General features: G+C 36.4%; 1 protein-coding gene and 1 long non-coding RNA gene across 3 annotated transcripts; one reads left to right on the top strand and one right to left on the bottom strand.

Moving 5' to 3' along the window:
• Positions 1-4,251: 4,251 nt before the first annotated feature.
• Positions 4,252-10,077, top strand: LOC141386596 (glutathione S-transferase theta-1-like). The gene is made up of 5 exons (XM_073955447.1): positions 4,252-4,461; positions 4,536-4,638; positions 4,704-5,023; positions 5,124-5,293; positions 5,419-10,077. Exons 1-4 carry the CDS (start codon positions 4,347-4,349, stop codon positions 5,261-5,263), a joined length of 678 nt encoding a protein of 225 aa, XP_073811548.1. The 5' UTR covers positions 4,252-4,346; the 3' UTR covers positions 5,264-5,293; positions 5,419-10,077.
• Positions 6,305-18,870, bottom strand: LOC141386598 (uncharacterized). 2 transcript variants are annotated; one of them, XR_012408410.1, is made up of 3 exons: positions 18,169-18,870; positions 8,547-18,097; positions 6,305-8,476 (listed from the first exon to the last, which is right to left on the bottom strand). It is a non-coding gene; the product is annotated as an uncharacterized lncRNA (long non-coding RNA). The 2 variants fall into 2 exon arrangements; XR_012408411.1 differs by lacking the exon at positions 18,169-18,870 and having other exon boundaries at positions 8,547-13,289; positions 13,361-13,800.
• Positions 18,871-21,667: the final 2,797 nt, after the last annotated feature.

Here is a 21,667-nt window from a genome sequence, read left to right as displayed (position 1 = left end):
GCAGGTGTTTCCTCCATCCTTGTGGGGAATGGATTGATGAGATGCAGAAGAGTAGAATCATCAACTCATCCATAGGAGAGAGTTCCGTGAGGAAATCTGTTAACAGAGGCACTCCGCATGGAGGAGTTCTCTCACCTCTGCTATGGCTTCTGGTAATAAATGAAATAGTTGTGTGCTTCGATCGGCTGAAGATCAAGGTGGTCGCCTACGCTGATGATGTGGTTGTGCTGATAAGTGGAAAATTCTTGCCAACACTGTCTGAGCTCATGCAAAGAGCATTAGTACAACTCGCAAACTGGGCCCAGAACAATGGTCTGGGAGTAAACCCGGAGAAAACCGAGTTTTTACTATTCACTAAGAAACGCAAAGTTCCCAATTTCGAGCCTCCAGTCCTGGACGGGGTGGCCCTGGAACTTTATACGGAAGCTAAATACCTCGGCACAATTCTGGACCATCGCTTGTCATGGAAAAGAAATGTAGAGGAGCGAACGAAGAAAGGACTCATGGCACTCTATTCCTGTAAGAACTCCATTGGGAATATCTGAGGATTGAGACCACAGATGATGACACTGGCTGTATGTAACCGTGGTCCTGCCCATACTTACCTATGGTGGACTGTTCTGGTGGCAAGCTCTTGGGAACAAAGCGTTACTCTCCAAATTATCGAGTGTACAAAGAACCGCGTCACTGCTGACTACAGGATCGATTAAAACACTCCTCAAGCTGCTTTAAGCGTCATCCTGGATCTCCAACCTCTGGATATCATAATCCAGTTTCAGGCGGCGAGAACTGCTTTTAGACTCCGGGGGTCAGGGTGTTGGCGTGGGTCACACTTTGGACACTCGAATGTCCTAAAACTAGTTGATAGTCGACTTGAGTTAGGTGACAATGGTTGCGTAAGCGACTATATGCCTACCTAATTCAAGTTTAACTCCTCTGGACGGTCAGGCAATTTACGCAGACGGGTCCAAGATGGAAGAAGGTACTGGCGCTGGCGTCTACTGCGAGAATCCACTAATAAAAAACTCATATAAGCTTGACGATAATTGTAGTGTTTTTCAGGCGGAGATTCTTGCTATCAAGAAAGCAGCTGAATTGGTGAAATGGCTTGAAGGATGTCTTACAGGACCGGTGACTATATATGTCGATAGTCAAGCGGCCCTCAAGGCTCTCAAGTCACGGACCATAAATTCAGGAGCTATTCTTGATTGTAGGAGAGCTCTGCAGGATATACACGATATCGTAAAGCTATGTTGGGTTCCGGATCATAGCAACATCATGGGAAACGAGGTAGCAGATTAACTGGCTCGAGGTGGCTCTAGGTCTATCGACTTATCAGTTGATGAAACCGTCCGGCCACCGATGTGCATTACATCGGCAAACTTCGGGAGATCTTTCAATTAGAAAGCACATCAAAGATGGCTATTGGAACCTGGTTGTAGGGTATCCAAGGCAATCTGGCCTGTGGTTTCTCGTCGAAGAACTCTCACTTGATAAGTTAGGGATGAAAATCGCGGTGGGACTTATAACAGGTCACTGCAGAGTGAGGTCCCTAACTTCAAAATGGGACGACAGTGGCATTGACTACTGCAGACTGTGTGAAGATGCGGAGGAGATAGAGACTGTCGAACATCTGCTTTGTAGGTGTCCCATGATGCGAACAAGGAGATACCGTACACTAAGCAGATATGAGATATACACTCTAACCTTCCTGTCTAACATAGATCCCATCGTCCTACTCAACTTTGGCAGACATCTAGCATGGCTTGGCAAAGACCCTTAACAACGCTTAATAATCAGACTCTTTTCACCTTTCCAGATAATTCCTTGGCGTCAATCTCTGCATCTCTCACACTCACCGTCATCTCATCATCTCTATCCTATCATCCTCACCTCATCAAGCTGCATCAACACTCTATCATCTTCTTCATCTTAAATCATCTCAACAACACACCTCCATCATCTTTAAATAGCTTCACAGGATGAACATAATGGACCAACGGTCTCCGAGTGAAGCAGTCAACTATTCTAATAGGGGGCTGCGCATCCTTAAACCTAACCTAATCTATCAAACCGAAATGTATTACGTTCGGTATTTAGTTTTCGATGAAGGTACTAAACATTCCAGTAGAGAATTACTAGTATAGGTCAACATTTTATGGCCTCCATAGAAGGGTACCTTACGATTTTCGGTATATTGAAGGTTGTGACCTCCAATATGGGTTTCCAAACCAATGGGGTTTCCAAACCTTCTCCAGAAATTTGTTACTATAGGTTCACGTTTTAATATAACCCCCATAGAACGGCACCTTCTGATATTTGGTATTTTGAAGGTTTTTAACCACATTACTTTACCGAAATAGCAGAAATTTGGTATATGATCTACTTTGGGGCTACAAAATTTTCACCTGAATTTTGTCGTTTCGATATAGCCACATAGAACGTACCGCCGATTTGCGATATTTTCAAGTTTTAACCGCATTATTCTAGAGGATTCCGTATATAGTATTCGTTTGGGATATACAACATTCCTGCGGAGAATTGTCGGTATATGTCTACGTTTTGATATAGCCTCCCATAGAACGGTATCTCCTGATTTTCGGTGTTTGAAGGTTTTAGCCACAATTTCTAACCAAAATGCCTGAGATTTGGTTTTTTAGTTCGTTGAACCCTCAACATTCCCGCTGAGAATGGTCAACACAGATCCATTAGCCCCCGTTGAAGAGGTATTGTGGGTTCTCAGATTGAATGTTACAATGATACTGCTGGATGCCACTGTATCTACAGTTACTAGGCATTTCAGATTTCCAATAGGTAGAAACTAATAATAACAATTTGGACCCGGCAATTATAAATTCTTGATTGATTATGGCTTGCTCAATATTTGAATAGAATGTTCGACTCGGTGGAAAATGGACAACCAATATACCATGCCACTTGCAAGCTAGCATTGGCCAGCGTCATAATTGAATTGATAGAGTCTGCAGCAATCAACACCGTCATCGTTCCATAATGACTCCAGACATTACCTTAATTTCAGGTTTGCTCAATTTTATGAGGGAATTTGTTGTAAAATCAGCCAAATAGCTCCCAACACCTTGCGCCAAGGTTCATTGCGCCTGGTGTTGTAGTAGTATAGGAACGAAATACTTCAGTGGAATTATCGGAACGACATCCGACTCGTTCGTTCACCTCGTTCCTTTTGTCCATCCAAAGCCTCAGATTTTAACATACAATTGCTTTAAGAGCCGCTTGACTATCGACAAATATAGTCACCGGTTTAAAGATCTCAGCGTCCAGACTTTTTATCAAAAGTTTCAGCTTGCGATACGCTAAAGTCATTATCCAACTTGTATGAGCATTCAAGGCCTAGTCTTTCACAGTAGACGCCAGCTGCTGTACCTTCTTCCATCTTGAAGTTGTCAGCATAAAAGGCCAGAACGAAAGTCCAGAGGACGAAGTAACCCTCCTTTCGACGTTCTGGCCTTTTATACTGAGTCATCTCCACTTGGGATATCCTCATCAATTTCTTGAAATCTTAAGATTGATGACATGTAGTCGCAAAATTTTCCACAAAGGGTCACTTTGAAATATGGCTCCACATTCTGATAAAAGCCCCATAGAACGGTACAGCCCTATTTTCGGTAATTTCAAGGTTGCTGCTTAATTATCATACTGAAATGGGTGAAATTTGGTATTTTGTTTTCATTGAGGTTACATAAATATCCCCAGAAATTAGCCAGTACAGGCCCACGTTTTGATATAACCCCCATAGAACGATACCCCTCCCGATTTTCCATATTTTAAAGTTCTAGCCATATTATTTAACCAAAATGGCTGAAATGTTGTGTTGGAACATTCATTCAACTTCTCCTAGGAATAAGCCTTGTAGTGGGGAAGAGCTTAGTACATTCATAGATGAATTGAAACTAATTGTTCAATTTTACTGAAAGAGTTCGGCCCGGCCGAACTTAATGCCGTTCTTACTTGTTTAATTTATTTTGTACACATACGGTTACCTACCCTGTTCCAAAAACATTGTTGAATCCTACCGATAGAATCCATATTTCCATCATTTCTTGTACAAGTTTTTAAATTTTGATCGGCTCAGTTGCTGACTTTTGTTAATTTGGTCGTTAAATCCCAAAATGGCAACGCTCGCTATGAGAGAGAAACTAACAATTCCACTCCAGTATTCAACAGATACGATTGTGTGAGAACCACAAATGAACTTTAGCTAGAGCCAACGAATCGGGCCACTAGCAGCTGATCTCTTGTAAATATTTGCGTGAAATTGACATCCACAAAGTGTTGTTTAAATTTAGTGCCAATTTATTATTTTAAAAATGTCTAAAGTAAAATATTTCTATGATTTGCTGTCTCAGCCATCACGGGCCTTATGGATTGCCTTACAAATGGGAAAAATACCCTATGAAGATTGTCCAGTTGCGTTGAGAAAGTGTAAGTAGGTTAACAACGGAAAGAAAAGTGCCTCTATTAAAATGATTTGTATTTCTTATCTGTTATCTCTGCAGTTGAACAACGTACCGAGGCATTCAAGAAAATCAATCGCTTTCAAAAGGTACCCTGTATTGTGGATGGTGATTTTCATTTAAGCGAATCGGTGGCTATTCTAAGGTATTTATTAATGTCAAATTATTCAAAAGTATTGAAATATTTAATTAATTTCCTTTTACTTTTAGATATTTAGCGGATAAAGGTTTGTTTAGTGAAAAACTCTATCCAAAGGATTTGAAAAATCGTGCTCGTGTTGATGAATATTTGGAATGGCAGCATTTGTCCATACGTTATGGTTGTGAACGTTATTTTGCCCGCGTATGGTTGTATCCCGCAAGAGGTGTAGCTGAAAAACCCTCAGCCGAGGAAACTGCCAAACTTCTTAAGGAAATGGAAATTCAGCTAAAGGCATTGGAAAATCTATGGCTTAAAGATAGTAAATTTGTGAGCGGTAATACGCTGTCAGTTGCCGATCTATTTGGAGCCTGTGAAGTTGAACAGACAAGTGAGTAAATGCGAAGTGTTACTCTTCGGAGTGAACGAGTCGTTAGTAATAGTAATTATAATTGTATATTCTAATCGGAATTTTCTTATTTCTTTTTTAGGAATTTGTACATATGATGTCTCTCAGAAATTCCCGAAAATCAGCGATTGGTTAGCCAGAGTACGTGAAGAATCGAATCCATTCTATGATGAAGGTCACAAATATATGAATAAGTTGGCGGCATTAAATGCAAAATCCTGATTTAAATAACAGTGAAAATGCCATAATCAGGTACATATGTCACAAATTTCGATCGGAATGGTTTCAATTCCGTAATGGCATTTTGATCGCTTTTTTTTACCATAGACTAATAAATGTATAGACAGAGAAATTGTAATGTGCTTGTTTTTTTCTAGGTGTCGCCCTTACGGAAACTGCGCGGTGTTTTCACTCAATTCTACAATGTTTTAAGGGTAAATTGCAATATTTTGTTTAATATTTTTATATGAGACCAAGATTACCCACATATTGTCTTTTACCAAAATAAATAGTTTAAAAATTTAAAGTTATTGCCATTTTAAGGTAGAATTAGACGTTACATAACCATAATGTCATAAGACCATATCAATCAGCTGATTGAACCAAACCTATGGAAATCAATGTATTCAATTAGTAGTAACTTAACATAATGCCATAGCCTTAACCATAAGAAAGCAATTGGGTTTTGGTTTGGTTTCACGTCTAATTCTTCCTTTAAAAATTGAGTGCATTGCCAACTGACTCAATTCATACTCAGTGAGAGAATTTAGGTGAGAGGATTTCTTTGTCTACACGCAGAAAAATTTATGTTAAAAATATGTTTGGATCCAAACAAATATATGTTTGCAACATTTTGTAACATATCTCAATTTGATATGTTTGGGTAAAACATATTTTTTATGTTTGTTATGTAACTAGTTTGGAGTGTAAAGGGGAATGAGGCATACCAAGATGTCGCTGGTATACACTTGCCATTGAAGAAATTCGGTCTAGCTCAGTGGCCACTCCTGACTAGCCATAAACAAAATTGATTCATTATTAATTCACAATCACAAACAGGATGCTTTATTTCAAAAAAATGATATGATGTTGTTGTTGTTGATATGGGTACCCAAGGTGTTTGTTGGGATACCATGCCCTCCCAATGGATTTTCTACAAAATCCCCAACGAGTCTCACCGATGATGATGACTCCCAAAAATTTGGCTTGGCTGACCCTTACCTTTACCTTACCTTATATTGTTCAATTAGAACCTCATGATGATTAATTTCAGAATTCAAAACATGTTTATTTATAACTATTCGTTATAATAAGAACAATCAATAAATGCTTAGAGGTAATTTTATAATTAATCACTATTTGATTATTATCTAACTGATATTAAGTTCCCAAAATCAGTAAACCAAAAACAATTCAATTTATATTCAGTTCAGAAATGTATACAAAATTCAAACCAAAATTATTTAATACTACCCTCAATTTTTTTTTTACCTAATGAGCTCAGTGGATAAAATTATGAGGTAAATATCCAGTAAGGATCGATGGACGGAGATCAAAGTAATGGGATTGACATTATATAATTTCCAGGTAAAATTATCAATTAGAACATATGCATATATATACCATATGCAGTATAAACAAAAAAAAATCGGAAATGTCCGCATCAACAAAAAAAAGTATCATTTACTGTTTCGGTTGACCACAAGTCAATTTAACGTCGAAAAGATTCTTAAAATTGTGTGTATTTATATGTCGATATATGCATATATTTTAACCGAGGTATGCGACTGATATGATTTATAAATAAAGATGGTGTTTATGGATCGTAAACATAATATTCTTAAAGATCGAAATTCAATAAAAACATCCAATAAATTTGTACGGTATACGATAATCACAATCTGTCGACCTGCAACGTAGTCTCGACGTATAAAAATTTCTTAAATGCTTTTTATCAGAAGGCGCGGAGTTTTAAACGAAGTTTCCAAAGATAGGAGAAATCTGTTGTAGGCTCTTTTGTTTGCTTAAGAAAAGTCGCACTCAAAATTATTATACCAAATTACAGAAAAAAAAAACTTCGAAATATCCATCCACAAGAATCACTATTGTAGGAAATAACCGTCAGTAAAATATCGAATACTAGATTTGTTCAACAAAATTCGGATGAAAATTGTACTATATCAAGTATCATGTTCTCAGGGACCTAAATTTTCTGACCGGACTACACTGGGTAATCACGGGTTATTTTCCTACAATAAGCAATGGACAACAAGTGAACAGGCATACGCCGAATATACCCATAAATTTGGAAAAAAGAAACAATCTCGAGCGCAGAACAAAATGAAGATGAAATTGGAAAAGCACAAGAAATGCTAATAGAAAGAAACTACAACAGTTGTTGATTTAGCCGACTATTTCTCTTTCCCAAAAAAAAGAGATAAAAAAATCATCAAAGAGAGCAAGAATTTGTTTTCTCTCACTAAAGTGAGTTGGATTTATCGTTGATAGAAAGAAACAGAAAGATGTTGTTGTTGTAAATTTCTTATTCGAAAATGGAAATGAGAACAATACAACAACAACGTACACTAAAACGTTTCTGTTAAACCGTTATTGCAAAGCTTTCATGATTATCTTCATCTTCTTTTTGCACGCGGAGACGAACCGTTACAGGTCCAACAACAACATTAATTTCTTATACACATACATACAGGGCTATGGCTATGTATGTGTGCATACAAAGTGCAATGCCAAGAGAATACTTAAAAAGAGAAAGAAATAAATAATTTGCTCTGCTGACGTCGAGGGCTGGATGTAGGAACTGGTTTCCAAAATATAAAGATGACTACTCGGCTTCACCGTCGAGGAAAACAGCAAAAAAAAGACTGGTCCCACACCTCCCGGTCTGTAACTGGTTGGTATGGGTTACCAGGAAGGAGCAGGATGGTTGCACCGACTATATCTGTGTGTTATATTGCGTACTTACAGTTGGAGGGTAGGCATTACCCTTAATTTGGATTAACATCTCCTCTCTAATGCAGATTGAAATTGTGTATAAAATGGCGGCAATCACAATGTTGTTAATGGATGCTTTTGTGTGAAGGTGGTTCTGTGAGTTGTGGCTTCCTTCTATTGTGTCGCAAACGGGAATGCTGGCAAAAAGTTCCAGAAAGTTCTATTTTTCGAGGTGGTTGTGGTGGCTTAATGTAACGTTAGTTACACAACGTGGATAATGGCCGACAAAAAAAATTCTAGGCTGTGGTGGCGGATTTAATTTTCCTTTTTATTGCAAATTGTTTAATTGTTCCATAAAGCGGGCTAAAACGATGGTTGGTTTTCCTCAACTAATTTGTTCGCCGTTGCACTAATTAAGCGAGGTTATCTGCCGGTGGTTGTAGTGCACGAATGCGGCAACACGTGTAATTATGAATTTCACAACTGCAATCAGGAAAAAAACATGAATTCTTTATAATTGAATTCAACAAATTTTCTTTTCCACTAAACTCACCGTTTCTTATGGTTTTAGCCTTGCTTGGGGCTATGAAATAATTTTCCAATTGGGAAATTACTTATTCGTTATGCGAATTGAGTGAGATTGGGATTTACTTCCCAATATTCACGAATTACACTTTTTTAATTTTTTTTTTCCTTTTCAGGGATGTTGCCGCCACCACAATTTTATTAGAATGATTGCAATTTGTCGTTGTCTTTGGTGCCTGACATTTGCAATTAGCAGTGATGCCACATCGACAAAAAAAAAAACAAAAATTGTGTGAAGAGGAACACACGATGATTGTGTGCTGTATTGCACACAATCACGACGTCGTATACGCAGCGGCTTACGCCGTTGTTATACAAGGTTAACATAACAAACCCGAACACGTTGGCATAGGCCTGCCGAAGCCATACTGATTCGGGAAGTTAACCGAGGTATGCTTAGGGTGGGGAAGAACCGCGACCCTGATTCAAAATTGAACAGAAAAAAAAATCATAAGAAAACAAAAGCCGGGCAAATTATTTTGTTGGCACCATGTGCTGTAAGTCTTTCGCGTGATAAACGCCTATTTTCCTTCCCTGAAGGTCTTCAATTTCATACAAGGAGTTTCCTACCTGTCTGGTATTTTCGAAATGAATCGAATCAAAAATCAATAAATCTTACAAAGTATCTCGAAACCAGAACAAATGCTCAGAAATTCTGTAAAACAGAATAAATCGAGGCAATAAATTATTTTCTCTAGGCTGTGGTAGATCAGTATAAATTTTGTAAGTCCGGGTAAAATTAGTTCGAATAATATTCGAATAAATAGTCTTGGCTGGTAAAAGGAAAAAATAGAACTTCGATAGGCTCTTCAGTTCTCTTCGCCTACCCCTATTGTTCTATGAGGTAGACTGTCAAACGTAGGAGTGATTGTTGCCGGTTAGAATTTCCTCAAAGAGTTTCTCGAGGTCTCTTCAGTGTATCTTTAGTTAAGCATAGAACGGCTTTCTAAAGATACACTGGGAAATCGACAACCAGACAACAACCAGTCCTACGGAAAATGCTCCAACTCAAGGTTGAGCGCTGCCGTCCGAAGGCTCTCCAGACTAACCGCCCCTACAACCTTAAGGTACTTCAGCTGACCTCGAGTCGAACTGAAGACCAGTCTTCGGAAACAGTTAGTCCAGTTCTGTGTACACCCTGTGTGTACGTGAAAATAAACAAAAATATATTGCTACTCAAAGCGTATATATTTTAAAAGTAAGAACTAGCAATCAGTAGTTTGAGCCTATCAAACCCCTCCTGCAGTCTTTTAATCAAAAAGAGAAAAACAAATGTCTTGATGGCGACGACCCTATGCCTCACGCAATCGGAAAAAGAATGGTAACTACCACGGAAAATGTAAGCAAAGCGAATAGCAATTAACTATCACAAAGTTTTGAGAAAAAAACTGACTAAAACTGATGAACCACAGATCCAAACTAACGATCGGAAAAAAATTTCAAAACATCCCACGACGAAACTCTATAATTAAATCTCAAACCAGAAACAGGAAAAAAAATTGCCAAAAGAAACTCTTAAGTCCTTATCAGTGCAGGTGCCAGTTAAAAATGAAAGCTAATAGGTCTTAAATGTGCCAACAATCGGATAACTAGCAATAATTTAATTTTCAAAAAAAAAAAACAGAAAAATTTCCAATAATTTCAGGTCAAAATTATTCCATAAAATGTATAAGGTAATTGGTAGAAGGTTAAGGTATCAGCCAAGATAAAAAAAGAATAATCAACAACAACAAACAATCTTCATTATCTTTGAAAAGCGCAGTCAAAAATTTTCCCCAAAAATTTCAATTCTAACAAATCAATATATTAAAGCATCTATAATATCGCAAATCATGCAAATGATCATAAATAATCAACTGCAGATGACAATATATTATAAAGCTTTAAAGAAAGTCGAAGTATGAATTCAAATAACGCAGAAGTTTTGTCACAAAATTGCAGCTTGACATAAACTCAGGCTTGCAAGACGACTAAAACTCTTTTCCTTTAAGTTGACATTCAAGAAATGATGTTAAAATTTAATTGACCTTAAGTCGCAATTGGTATGTTGTAATATAACAACAACTCAAGACATACTGAAAACCAATCAAACAAAAATTCATACACCTAATGTACAGGAACAATTCCCATTGATGGGAGTTGAACCTAAGACATTGGCTTGTACGTTGGGCGCCATTGTTATGTAACTAGTTTGGAGTGTAAAGGGGAATGAGGCATACCAAGATGTCGCTGGTATACACTTGCCATTGAAGAAATTCGGTCTAGCTCAGTGGCCACTCCTGACTAGCCATAAACAAAATTGATTCATTATTAATTCACAATCACAAACAGGATGCTTTATTTCAAAAAAATGATATGATGTTGTTGTTGTTGATATGGGTACCCAAGGTGTTTGTTGGGATACCATGCCCTCCCAATGGATTTTCTACAAAATCCCCAACGAGTCTCACCGATGATGATGACTCCCAAAAATTTGGCTTGGCTGACCCTTACCTTTACCTTACCTTATATTGTTCAATTAGAACCTCATGATGATTAATTTCAGAATTCAAAACATGTTTATTTATAACTATTCGTTATAATAAGAACAATCAATAAATGCTTAGAGGTAATTTTATAATTAATCACTATTTGATTATTATCTAACTGATATTAAGTTCCCAAAATCAGTAAACCAAAAACAATTCAATTTATATTCAGTTCAGAAATGTATACAAAATTCAAACCAAAATTATTTAATACTACCCTCAATTTTTTTTTTTACCTAATGAGCTCAGTGGATAAAATTATGAGGTAAATATCCAGTAAGGATCGATGGACGGAGATCAAAGTAATGGGATTGACATTATATAATTTCCAGGTAAAATTATCAATTAGAACATATGCATATATATACCATATGCAGTATAAACAAAAAAAAAAATCGGAAATGTCCGCATCAACAAAAAAAAGTATCATTTACTGTTTCGGTTGACCACAAGTCAATTTAACGTCGAAAAGATTCTTAAAATTGTGTGTATTTATATGTCGATATATGCATATATTTTAACCGAGGTATGCGACTGATATGATTTATAAATAAAGATGGTGTTTATGGATCGTAAACATAATATTCTTAAAGATCGAAATTCAATAAAAACATCCAATAAATTTGTACGGTATACGATAATCACAATCTGTCGACCTGCAACGTAGTCTCGACGTATAAAAATTTCTTAAATGCTTTTTATCAGAAGGCGCGGAGTTTTAAACGAAGTTTCCAAAGATAGGAGAAATCTGTTGTAGGCTCTTTTGTTTGCTTAAGAAAAGTCGCACTCGAAATTATTTAACCAAATAACAGAAAAAAAAACTTCGAAATATCCATCCACAAGAATCACTATTGTAGGAAATAACCGTCAGTAAAATATCGAATACTAGATTTGTTCAACAAAATTCGGATGAAAATTGTACTATATCAAGTATCATGTTCTCAGGGACCTAAATTTTCTGACCGGACTACACTGGGTAATCACGGGTTATTTTCCTACAATAAGCAATGGACAACAAGTGAACAGGCATACGCCGAATATACCCATAAATTTGGAAAAAAGAAACAATCTCGAGCGCAGAACAAAATGAAGATGAAATTGGAAAAGCACGAGAAATGCTAATAGAAAGAAACTACAACAGTTGTTGATTTAGCCGACTATTTCTCTTTCCCAAAAAAAAAGAGATAAAAAAAATCATCAAAGAGAGCAAGAATTTGTTTTCTCTCACTAAAGTGAGTTGGATTTATCGTTGATAGAAAGAAACAGAAAGATGTTGTTGTTGTAAATTTCTTATTCGAAAATGGAAATGAGAACAATACAACAACAACGTACACTAAAACGTTTCTGTTAAACCGTTATTGCAAAGCTTTCATGATTATCTTCATCTTCTTTTTGCACGCGGAGACGAACCGTTACAGGTCCAACAACAACATTAATTTCTTATACACATACATACAGGGCTATGGCTATGTATGTGTGCATACAAAGTGCAATGCCAAGAGAATACTTAAAAAGAGAAAGAAATAAATAATTTGCTCTGCTGACGTCGAGGGCTGGATGTAGGAACTGGTTTCCAAAATATAAAGATGACTACTCGGCTTCACCGTCGAGGAAAACAGCAAAAAAAAGACTGGTCCCACACCTCCCGGTCTGTAACTGGTTGGTATGGGTTACCAGGAAGGAGCAGGATGGTTGCACCGACTATATCTGTGTGTTATATTGCGTACTTACAGTTGGAGGGTAGGCATTACCCTTAATTTGGATTAACATCTCCTCTCTAATGCAGATTGAAATTGTGTATAAAATGGCGGCAATCACAATGTTGTTAATGGATGCTTTTGTGTGAAGGTGGTTCTGTGAGTTGTGGCTTCCTTCTATTGTGTCGCAAACGGGAATGCTGGCAAAAAGTTCCAGAAAGTTCTATTTTTCGAGGTGGTTGTGGTGGCTTAATGTAACGTTAGTTACACAACGTGGATAATGGCCGACAAAAAAAATTCTAGGCTGTGGTGGCGGATTTAATTTTCCTTTTTATTGCAAATTGTTTAATTGTTCCATAAAGCGGGCTAAAACGATGGTTGGTTTTCCTCAACTAATTTGTTCGCCGTTGCACTAATTAAGCGAGGTTATCTGCCGGTGGTTGTAGTGCACGAATGCGGCAACACGTGTAATTATGAATTTCACAACTGCAATCAGGAAAAAAAACATGAATTCTTTATAATTGAATTCAACAAATTTTCTTTTCCACTAAACTCACCGTTTCTTATGGTTTTACCCTTGCTTGGGGCTATGAAATAATTTTCCAATTGGGAAATTACTTATTCGTTATGCGAATTGAGTGAGATTGGGATTTACTTCCCAATATTCACGAATTACACTTTTTTAATTTTTTTTTCCTTTTCAGGGATGTTGCCGCCACCACAATTTTATTAGAATGATTGCAATTTGTCGTTGTCTTTGGTGCCTGACATTTGCAATTAGCAGTGATGCCACATCGACAAAAAAAACAAAAATTGTGTGAAGAGGAACACACGATGATTGTGTGCTGTATTGCACACAATCACGACGTCGTATACGCAGCGGCTTACGCCGTTGTTATACAAGGTTAACATAACAAACCCGAACACGTTGGCATAGGCCTGCCGAAGCCATACTGATTCGGGAAGTTAACCGAGGTATGCTTAGGGTGGGGAAGAACCGCGACCCTGATTCAAAATTGAACAGAAAAAAAATCATAAGAAAACAAAAGCCGGGCAAATTATTTTGTTGGCACCATGTGCTGTAAGTCTTTCGCGTGATAAACGCCTATTTTCCTTCCCTGAAGGTCTTCAATTTCATACAAGGAGTTTCCTACCTGTCTGGTATTTTCGAAATGAATCGAATCAAAAATCAATAAATCTTACAAAGTATCTCGAAACCAGAACAAATGCTCAGAAATTCTGTAAAACAGAATAAATCGAGGCAATAAATTATTTTCTCTAGGCTGTGGTAGATCAGTATAAATTTTGTAAGTCCGGGTAAAATTAGTTCGAATAATATTCGAATAAATAGTCTTGGCTGGTAAAAGGAAAAAATAGAACTTCGATAGGCTCTTCAGTTCTCTTCGCCTACCCCTATTGTTCTATGAGGTAGACTGTCAAACGTAGGAGTGATTGTTGCCGGTTAGAATTTCCTCAAAGAGTTTCTCGAGGTCTCTTCAGTGTATCTTTAGTTAAGCATAGAACGGCTTTCTAAAGATACACTGGGAAATCGACAACCAGACAACAACCAGTCCTACGGAAAATGCTCCAACTCAAGGTTGAGCGCTGCCGTCCGAAGGCTCTCCAGACTAACCGCCCCTACAACCTTAAGGTACTTCAGCTGACCTCGAGTCGAACTGAAGACCAGTCTTCGGAAACAGTTAGTCCAGTTCTGTGTACACCCTGTGTGTACGTGAAAACAAACAAAAATATATTGCTACTCAAAGCGTATATATTTTAAAAGTAAGAACTAGCAATCAGTAGTTTGAGCCTATCAAACCCCTCCTGCAGTCTTTTAATCAAAAAGAGAAAAACAAATGTCTTGAGGGCGACGACCCTATGCCTCACGCAATCGGAAAAAGAATGGTAACTACCACGGAAAATGTAAGCAAAGCGAATAGCAATTAACTATCACAAAGTTTTGAGAAAAAAACTGACTAAAACTGATGAACCACAGATCCAAACTAACGATCGGAAAAAAATTTCAAAACATCCCACGACGAAACTCTATAATTAAATCTCAAACCAGAAACAGGAAAAAAAATTGCCAAAAGAAACTCTTAAGTCCTTATCAGTGCAGGTGCCAGTTAAAAATGAAAGCTAATAGGTCTTAAATGTGCCAACAATCGGATAACTAGCAATAATTTAATTTTCAAAAAAAAAAAAACAGAAAAATTTCCAATAATTTCAGGTCAAAATTATTCCATAAAATGTATAAGGTAATTGGTAGAAGGTTAAGGTATCAGCCAAGATAAAAAAAGAATAATCAACAACAACAAACAATCTTCATTATCTTTGAAAAGCGCAGTCAAAAATTTTCCCCAAAAATTTCAATTCTAACAAATCAATATATTAAAGCATCTATAATATCGCAAATCATGCAAATGATCATAAATAATCAACTGCAGATGACAATATATTATAAAGCTTTAAAGAAAGTCGAAGTATGAATTCAAATAACGCAGAAGTTTTGTCACAAAATTGCAGCTTGACATAAACTCAGGCTTGCAAGACGACTAAAACTCTTTTCCTTTAAGTTGACATTCAAGAAATGATGTTAAAATTTAATTGACCTTAAGTCGCAATTGGTATGTTGTAATATAACAACAACTCAAGACATACTGAAAACCAATCAAACAAAAATTCATACACCTAAGGTACAGGAACAATTCCCATTGATGGGAGTTGAACCTAAGACATTGGCTTGTACGTTGGGCGCCATTGTTATGTAACTAGTTTGGAGTGTAAAGGGGAATGAGGCATACCAAGATGTCGCTGGTATACACTTGCCATTGAAGAAATTCGGTCTAGCTCAGTGGCCACTCCTGACTAGCCATAAACAAAATTGATTCATTATTAATTCACAATCACAAACAGGATGCTTTATTTCAAAAAAATGATATGATGTTGTTGTTGTTGATATGGGTACCCAAGGTGTTTGTTGGGATACCATGCCCTCCCAATGGATTTTCTACAAAATCCCCAACGAGTCTCACCGATGATGATGACTCCCAAAAATTTGGCTTGGCTGACCCTTACCTTTACCTTACCTTATATTGTTCAATTAGAACCTCATGATGATTAATTTCAGAATTCAAAACATGTTTATTTATAACTATTCGTTATAATAAGAACAATCAATAAATGCTTAGAGGTAATTTTATAATTAATCACTATTTGATTATTATCTAACTGATATTAAGTTCCCAAAATCAGTAAACCAAAAACAATTCAATTTATATTCAGTTCAGAAATGTATACAAAATTCAAACCAAAATTATTTAATACTACCCTCAATTTTTTTTTTACCTAATGAGCTCAGTGGATAAAATTATGAGGTAAATATCCAGTAAGGATCGATGGACGGAGATCAAAGTAATGGGATTGACATTATATAATTTCCAGGTAAAATTATCAATTAGAACATATGCATATATATACCATATGCAGTATAAACAAAAAAAAAATCGGAAATGTCCGCATCAACAAAAAAAAGTATCATTTACTGTTTCGGTTGACCACAAGTCAATTTAACGTCGAAAAGATTCTTAAAATTGTGTGTATTTATATGTCGATATATGCATATATTTTAACCGAGGTATGCGACTGATATGATTTATAAATAAAGATGGTGTTTATGGATCGTAAACATAATATTCTTAAAGATCGAAATTCAATAAAAACATCCAATAAATTTGTACGGTATACGATAATCACAATCTGTCGACCTGCAACGTAGTCTCGACGTATAAAAATTTCTTAAATGCTTTTTATCAGAAGGCGCGGAGTTTTAAACGAAGTTTCCAAAGATAGGAGAAATCTGTTGTAGGCTCTTTTGTTTGCTTAAGAAAAGTCGCACTCGAAATTATTTAACCAAATAACAGAAAAAAAAAACTTCGAAATATCCATCCACAAGAATCACTATTGTAGGAAATAACCGTCAGTAAAATATCGAATACTAGATTTGTTCAACAAAATTCGGATGAAATTGTACTATATCAAGTATCATGTTCTCAGGGACCTAAATTTTCTGACCGGACTACACTGGGTAATCACGGGTTATTTTCCTACAATAAGCAATGGACAACAAGTGAACAGGCATACGCCGAATATACCCATAAATTTGGAAAAAAGAAACAATCTCGAGCGCAGAACAAAATGAAGATGAAATTGGAAAAGCACGAGAAATGCTAATAGAAAGAAACTACAACAGTTGTTGATTTAGCCGACTATTTCTCTTTCCCAAAAAAAAAGAGATAAAAAAAATCATCAAAGAGAGCAAGAATTTGTTTTCTCTCACTAAAGTGAGTTGGATTTATCGTTGATAGAAAGAAACAGAAAGATGTTGTTGTTGTAAATTTCTTATTCGAAAATGGAAATGAGAACAATACAACAACAACGTACACTAAAACGTTTCTGTTAAACCGTTATTGCAAAGCTTTCATGATTATCTTCATCTTCTTTTTGCACGCGGAGACGAACCGTTACAGGTCCAACAACAACATTAATTTCTTATACACATACATACAGGGCTATGGCTATGTATGTGTGCATACAAAGTGCAATGCCAAGAGAATACTTAAAAAGAGAAAGAAATAAATAATTTGCTCTGCTGACGTCGAGGGCTGGATGTAGGAACTGGTTTCCAAAATATAAAGATGACTACACGGCTTCACCGTCGAGGAAAACAGCAAAAAAAAGACTGGTCCCACACCTCCCGGTCTGTAACTGGTTGGTATGGGTTACCAGGAAGGAGCAGGATGGTTGCACCGACTATATCTGTGTGTTATATTGCGTACTTACAGTTGGAGGGTAGGCATTACCCTTAATTTGGATTAACATCTCCTCTCTAATGCAGATTGAAATTGTGTATAAAATGGCGGCAATCACAATGTTGTTAATGGATGCTTTTGTGTGAAGGTGGTTCTGTGAGTTGTGGCTTCCTTCTATTGTGTCGCAAACGGGAATGCTGGCAAAAAGTTCCAGAAAGTTCTATTTTTCGAGGTGGTTGTGGTGGCTTAATGTAACGTTAGTTACACAACGTGGATAATGGCCGACAAAAAAAATTCTAGGCTGTGGTGGCGGATTTAATTTTCCTTTTTATTGCAAATTGTTTAATTGTTCCATAAAGCGGGCTAAAACGATGGTTGGTTTTCCTCAACTAATTTGTTCGCCGTTGCACTAATTAAGCGAGGTTATCTGCCGGTGGTTGTAGTGCACGAATGCGGCAACACGTGTAATTATGAATTTCACAACTGCAATCAGGAAAAAAAACATGAATTCTTTATAATTGAATTCAACAAATTTTCTTTTCCACTAAACTCACCGTTTCTTATGGTTTTACCCTTGCTTGGGGCTATGAAATAATTTTCCAATTGGGAAATTACTTATTCGTTATGCGAATTGAGTGAGATTGGGATTTACTTCCCAATATTCACGAATTACACTTCTTTAATTTTTTTTTTCCTTTTCAGGGATGTTGCCGCCACCACAATTTTATTAGAATGATTGCAATTTGTCGTTGTCTTTGGTGCCTGACATTTGCAATTAGCAGTGATGCCACATCGACAAAAAAAAACAAAAATTGTGTGAAGAGGAACACACGATGATTGTGTGCTGTATTGCACACAATCACGACGTCGTATACGCAGCGGCTTACGCCGTTGTTATACAAGGTTAACATAACAAACCCGAACACGTTGGCATAGGCCTGCCGAAGCCATACTGATTCGGGAAGTTAACCGAGGTATGCTTAGGGTGGGGAAGAACCGCGACCCTGATTCAAAATTGAACAGAAAAAAAAATCATAAGAAAACAAAAGCCGGGCAAATTATTTTGTTGGCACCATGTGCTGTAAGTCTTTCGCGTGATAAACGCCTATTTTCCTTCCCTGAAGGTCTTCAATTTCATACAAGGAGTTTCCTACCTGTCTGGTATTTTCGAAATGAATCGAATCAAAAATCAATAAATCTTACAAAGTATCTCGAAACCAGAACAAATGCTCAGAAATTCTGTAAAACAGAATAAATCGAGGCAATAAATTATTTTCTCTAGGCTGTGGTAGATCAGTATAAATTTTGTAAGTCCGGGTAAAATTAGTTCGAATAATATTCGAATAAATAGTCTTGGCTGGTAAAAGGAAAAAATAGAACTTCGATAGGCTCTTCAGTTCTCTTCGCCTACCCCTATTGTTCTATGAGGTAGACTGTCAAACGTAGGAGTGATTGTTGCCGGTTAGAATTTCCTCAAAGAGTTTCTCGAGGTCTCTTCAGTGTATCTTTAGTTAAGCATAGAACGGCTTTCTAAAGATACACTGGGAAATCGACAACCAGACAACAACCAGTCCTACGGAAAATGCTCCAACTCAAGGTTGAGCGCTGCCGTCCGAAGGCTCTCCAGACTAACCGCCCCTACAACCTTAAGGTACTTCAGCTGACCTCGAGTCGAACTGAAGACCAGTCTTCGGAAACAGTTAGTCCAGTTCTGTGTACACCCTGTGTGTACGTGAAAACAAACAAAAATATATTGCTACTCAAAGCGTATATATTTTAAAAGTAAGAACTAGCAATCAGTAGTTTGAGCCTATCAAACCCCTCCTGCAGTCTTTTAATCAAAAAGAGAAAAACAAATGTCTTGAGGGCGACGACCCTATGCCTCACGCAATCGGAAAAAGAATGGTAACTACCACGGAAAATGTAAGCAAAGCGAATAGCAATTAACTATCACAAAGTTTTGAGAAAAAAACTGACTAAAACTGATGAACCACAGATCCAAACTAACGATCGGAAAAAAATTTCAAAACATCCCACGACGAAACTCTATAATCAAATCTCAAACCAGAAACAGGAAAAAAAATTGCCAAAAGAAACTCTTAAGTCCTTATCAGTGCAGGTGCCAGTTAAAAATGAAAGCTAATAGGTCTTAAATGTGCCAACAATCGGATAACTAGCAATAATTTAATTTTCAAAAAAAAAAAAAAAACAGAAAAATTTCCAATAATTTCAGGTCAAAATTATTCCATAAAATGTATAAGGTAATTGGTAGAAGGTTAAGGTATCAGCCAAGATAAAAAAAGAATAATCAACAACAACAAACAATCTTCATTATCTTTGAAAAGCGCAGTCAAAAATTTTCCCCAAAAATTTCAATTCTAACAAATCAATATATTAAAGCATCTATAATATCGCAAATCATGCAAATGATCATAAATAATCAACTGCAGATGACAATATATTATAAAGCTTTAAAGAAAGTCGAAGTATGAATTCAAATAACGCAGAAGTTTTGTCACAAAATTGCAGCTTGACATAAACTCAGGCTTGCAAGACGACTAAAACTCTTTTCCTTTAAGTTGACATTCAAGAAATGATGTTAAAATTTAATTGACCTTAAGTCGCAATTGGTATGTTGTAATATAACAACAACTCAAGACATACTGAAAACCAATCAAACAAAAATTCATACACCTAATGTACAGGAACAATTCCCATTGATGGGAGTTGAACCTAAGACATTGGCTTGTACGTTGGGTGCCATTGTTATGTAACTAGTTTGGAGTGTAAAGGGGAATGAGGCATACCAAGATGTCGCTGGTATACACTTGCCATTGAAGAAATTCGGTCTAGCTCAGTGGCCACTCCTGACTAGCCATAAACAAAATTGATTCATTATTAATTCACAATCACAAACAGGATGCTTTATTTCAAAAAAATGATATGATGTTGTTGTTGTTGATATGGGTACCCAAGGTGTTTGTTGGGATACCATGCCCTCCCAATGGATTTTCTACAAAATCCTCAACGAGTCTCACCGATGATGATGACTCCCAAAAATTTGGCTTGGCTGACCCTTACCTTTACCTTACCTTATATTGTTCAATTAGAACCTCATGATGATTAATTTCAGAATTCAAAACATGTTTATTTATAACTATTCGTTATAATAAGAACAATCAATAAATGCTTAGAGGTAATTTTATAATTAATCACTATTTGATTATTATCTAACTGATATTAAGTTCCCAAAATCAGTAAAAAAAAAAACAATTCAATTTATATTCAGTTCAGAAATGTATACAAAATTCAAATTTGTTTTTGCATGTCATTCCCATTCGTGCCACTGTGCACCAAAATTATTTAATACTACCCTCAATTTTTTTTTTTACCTAATGAGCTCAGTGGATAAAATTATGAGGTAAATATCCAGTAAGGATCGATGGACGGAGATCAAAGTAATGGGATTGACATTATATAATTTCCAGGTAAAATTATCAATTAGAACATATGCATATATATACCATATGCAGTATAAACAAAAAAAAAATCGGAAATGTCCGCATCAACAAAAAAAAGTATCATTTACTGTTTCGGTTGACCACAAGTCAATTTAACGTCGAAAAGATTCTTAAAATTGTGTGTATTTATATGTCGATATATGCATATATTTTAACCGAGGTATGCGACTGATATGATTTATAAATAAAGATGGTGTTTATGGATCGTAAACATAATATTCTTAAAGATCGAAATTCAATAAAAACATCCAATAAATTTGTACGGTATACGATAATCACAATCTGTCGACCTGCAACGTAGTCTCGACGTATAAAAATTTCTTAAATGCTTTTTATCAGAAGGCGCGGAGTTTTAAACGAAGTTTCCAAAGATAGGAGAAATCTGTTGTAGGCTCTTTTGTTTGCTTAAGAAAAGTCGCACTCGAAATTATTTAACCAAATAACAGAAAAAAAAAACTTCGAAATATCCATCCACAAGAATCACTATTGTAGGAAATAACCGTCAGTAAAATATCGAATACTAGATTTGTTC

Source organism: Musca autumnalis, unplaced genomic scaffold (assembly GCF_047663935.1).
Source record: "Musca autumnalis isolate F117 unplaced genomic scaffold, ASM4766393v1 scaffold_5, whole genome shotgun sequence".
NCBI lineage: Eukaryota > Metazoa > Arthropoda > Insecta > Diptera > Muscidae > Musca > Musca autumnalis.
The sequence above is the reverse complement of the archived record's forward strand: the minus strand, read 5'-3'. Positions and strand labels throughout refer to the sequence as shown.

Coding starts and splice junctions, on each gene's coding strand:
- LOC141386596 (XM_073955447.1), top strand. CDS start 4,347: ATGTCTAAAGTAAAATATTTCTATGATTTGCTGTCTCAGCCATCACGG. Junction 4,462..4,535: donor TCCAGTTGCGTTGAGAAAGT/GTAAGTAGGTTA, acceptor TTATCTCTGCAG/TTGAACAACGTACCGAGGCA. Junction 5,024..5,123: donor CTGTGAAGTTGAACAGACAA/GTGAGTAAATGC, acceptor TTTCTTTTTTAG/GAATTTGTACATATGATGTC.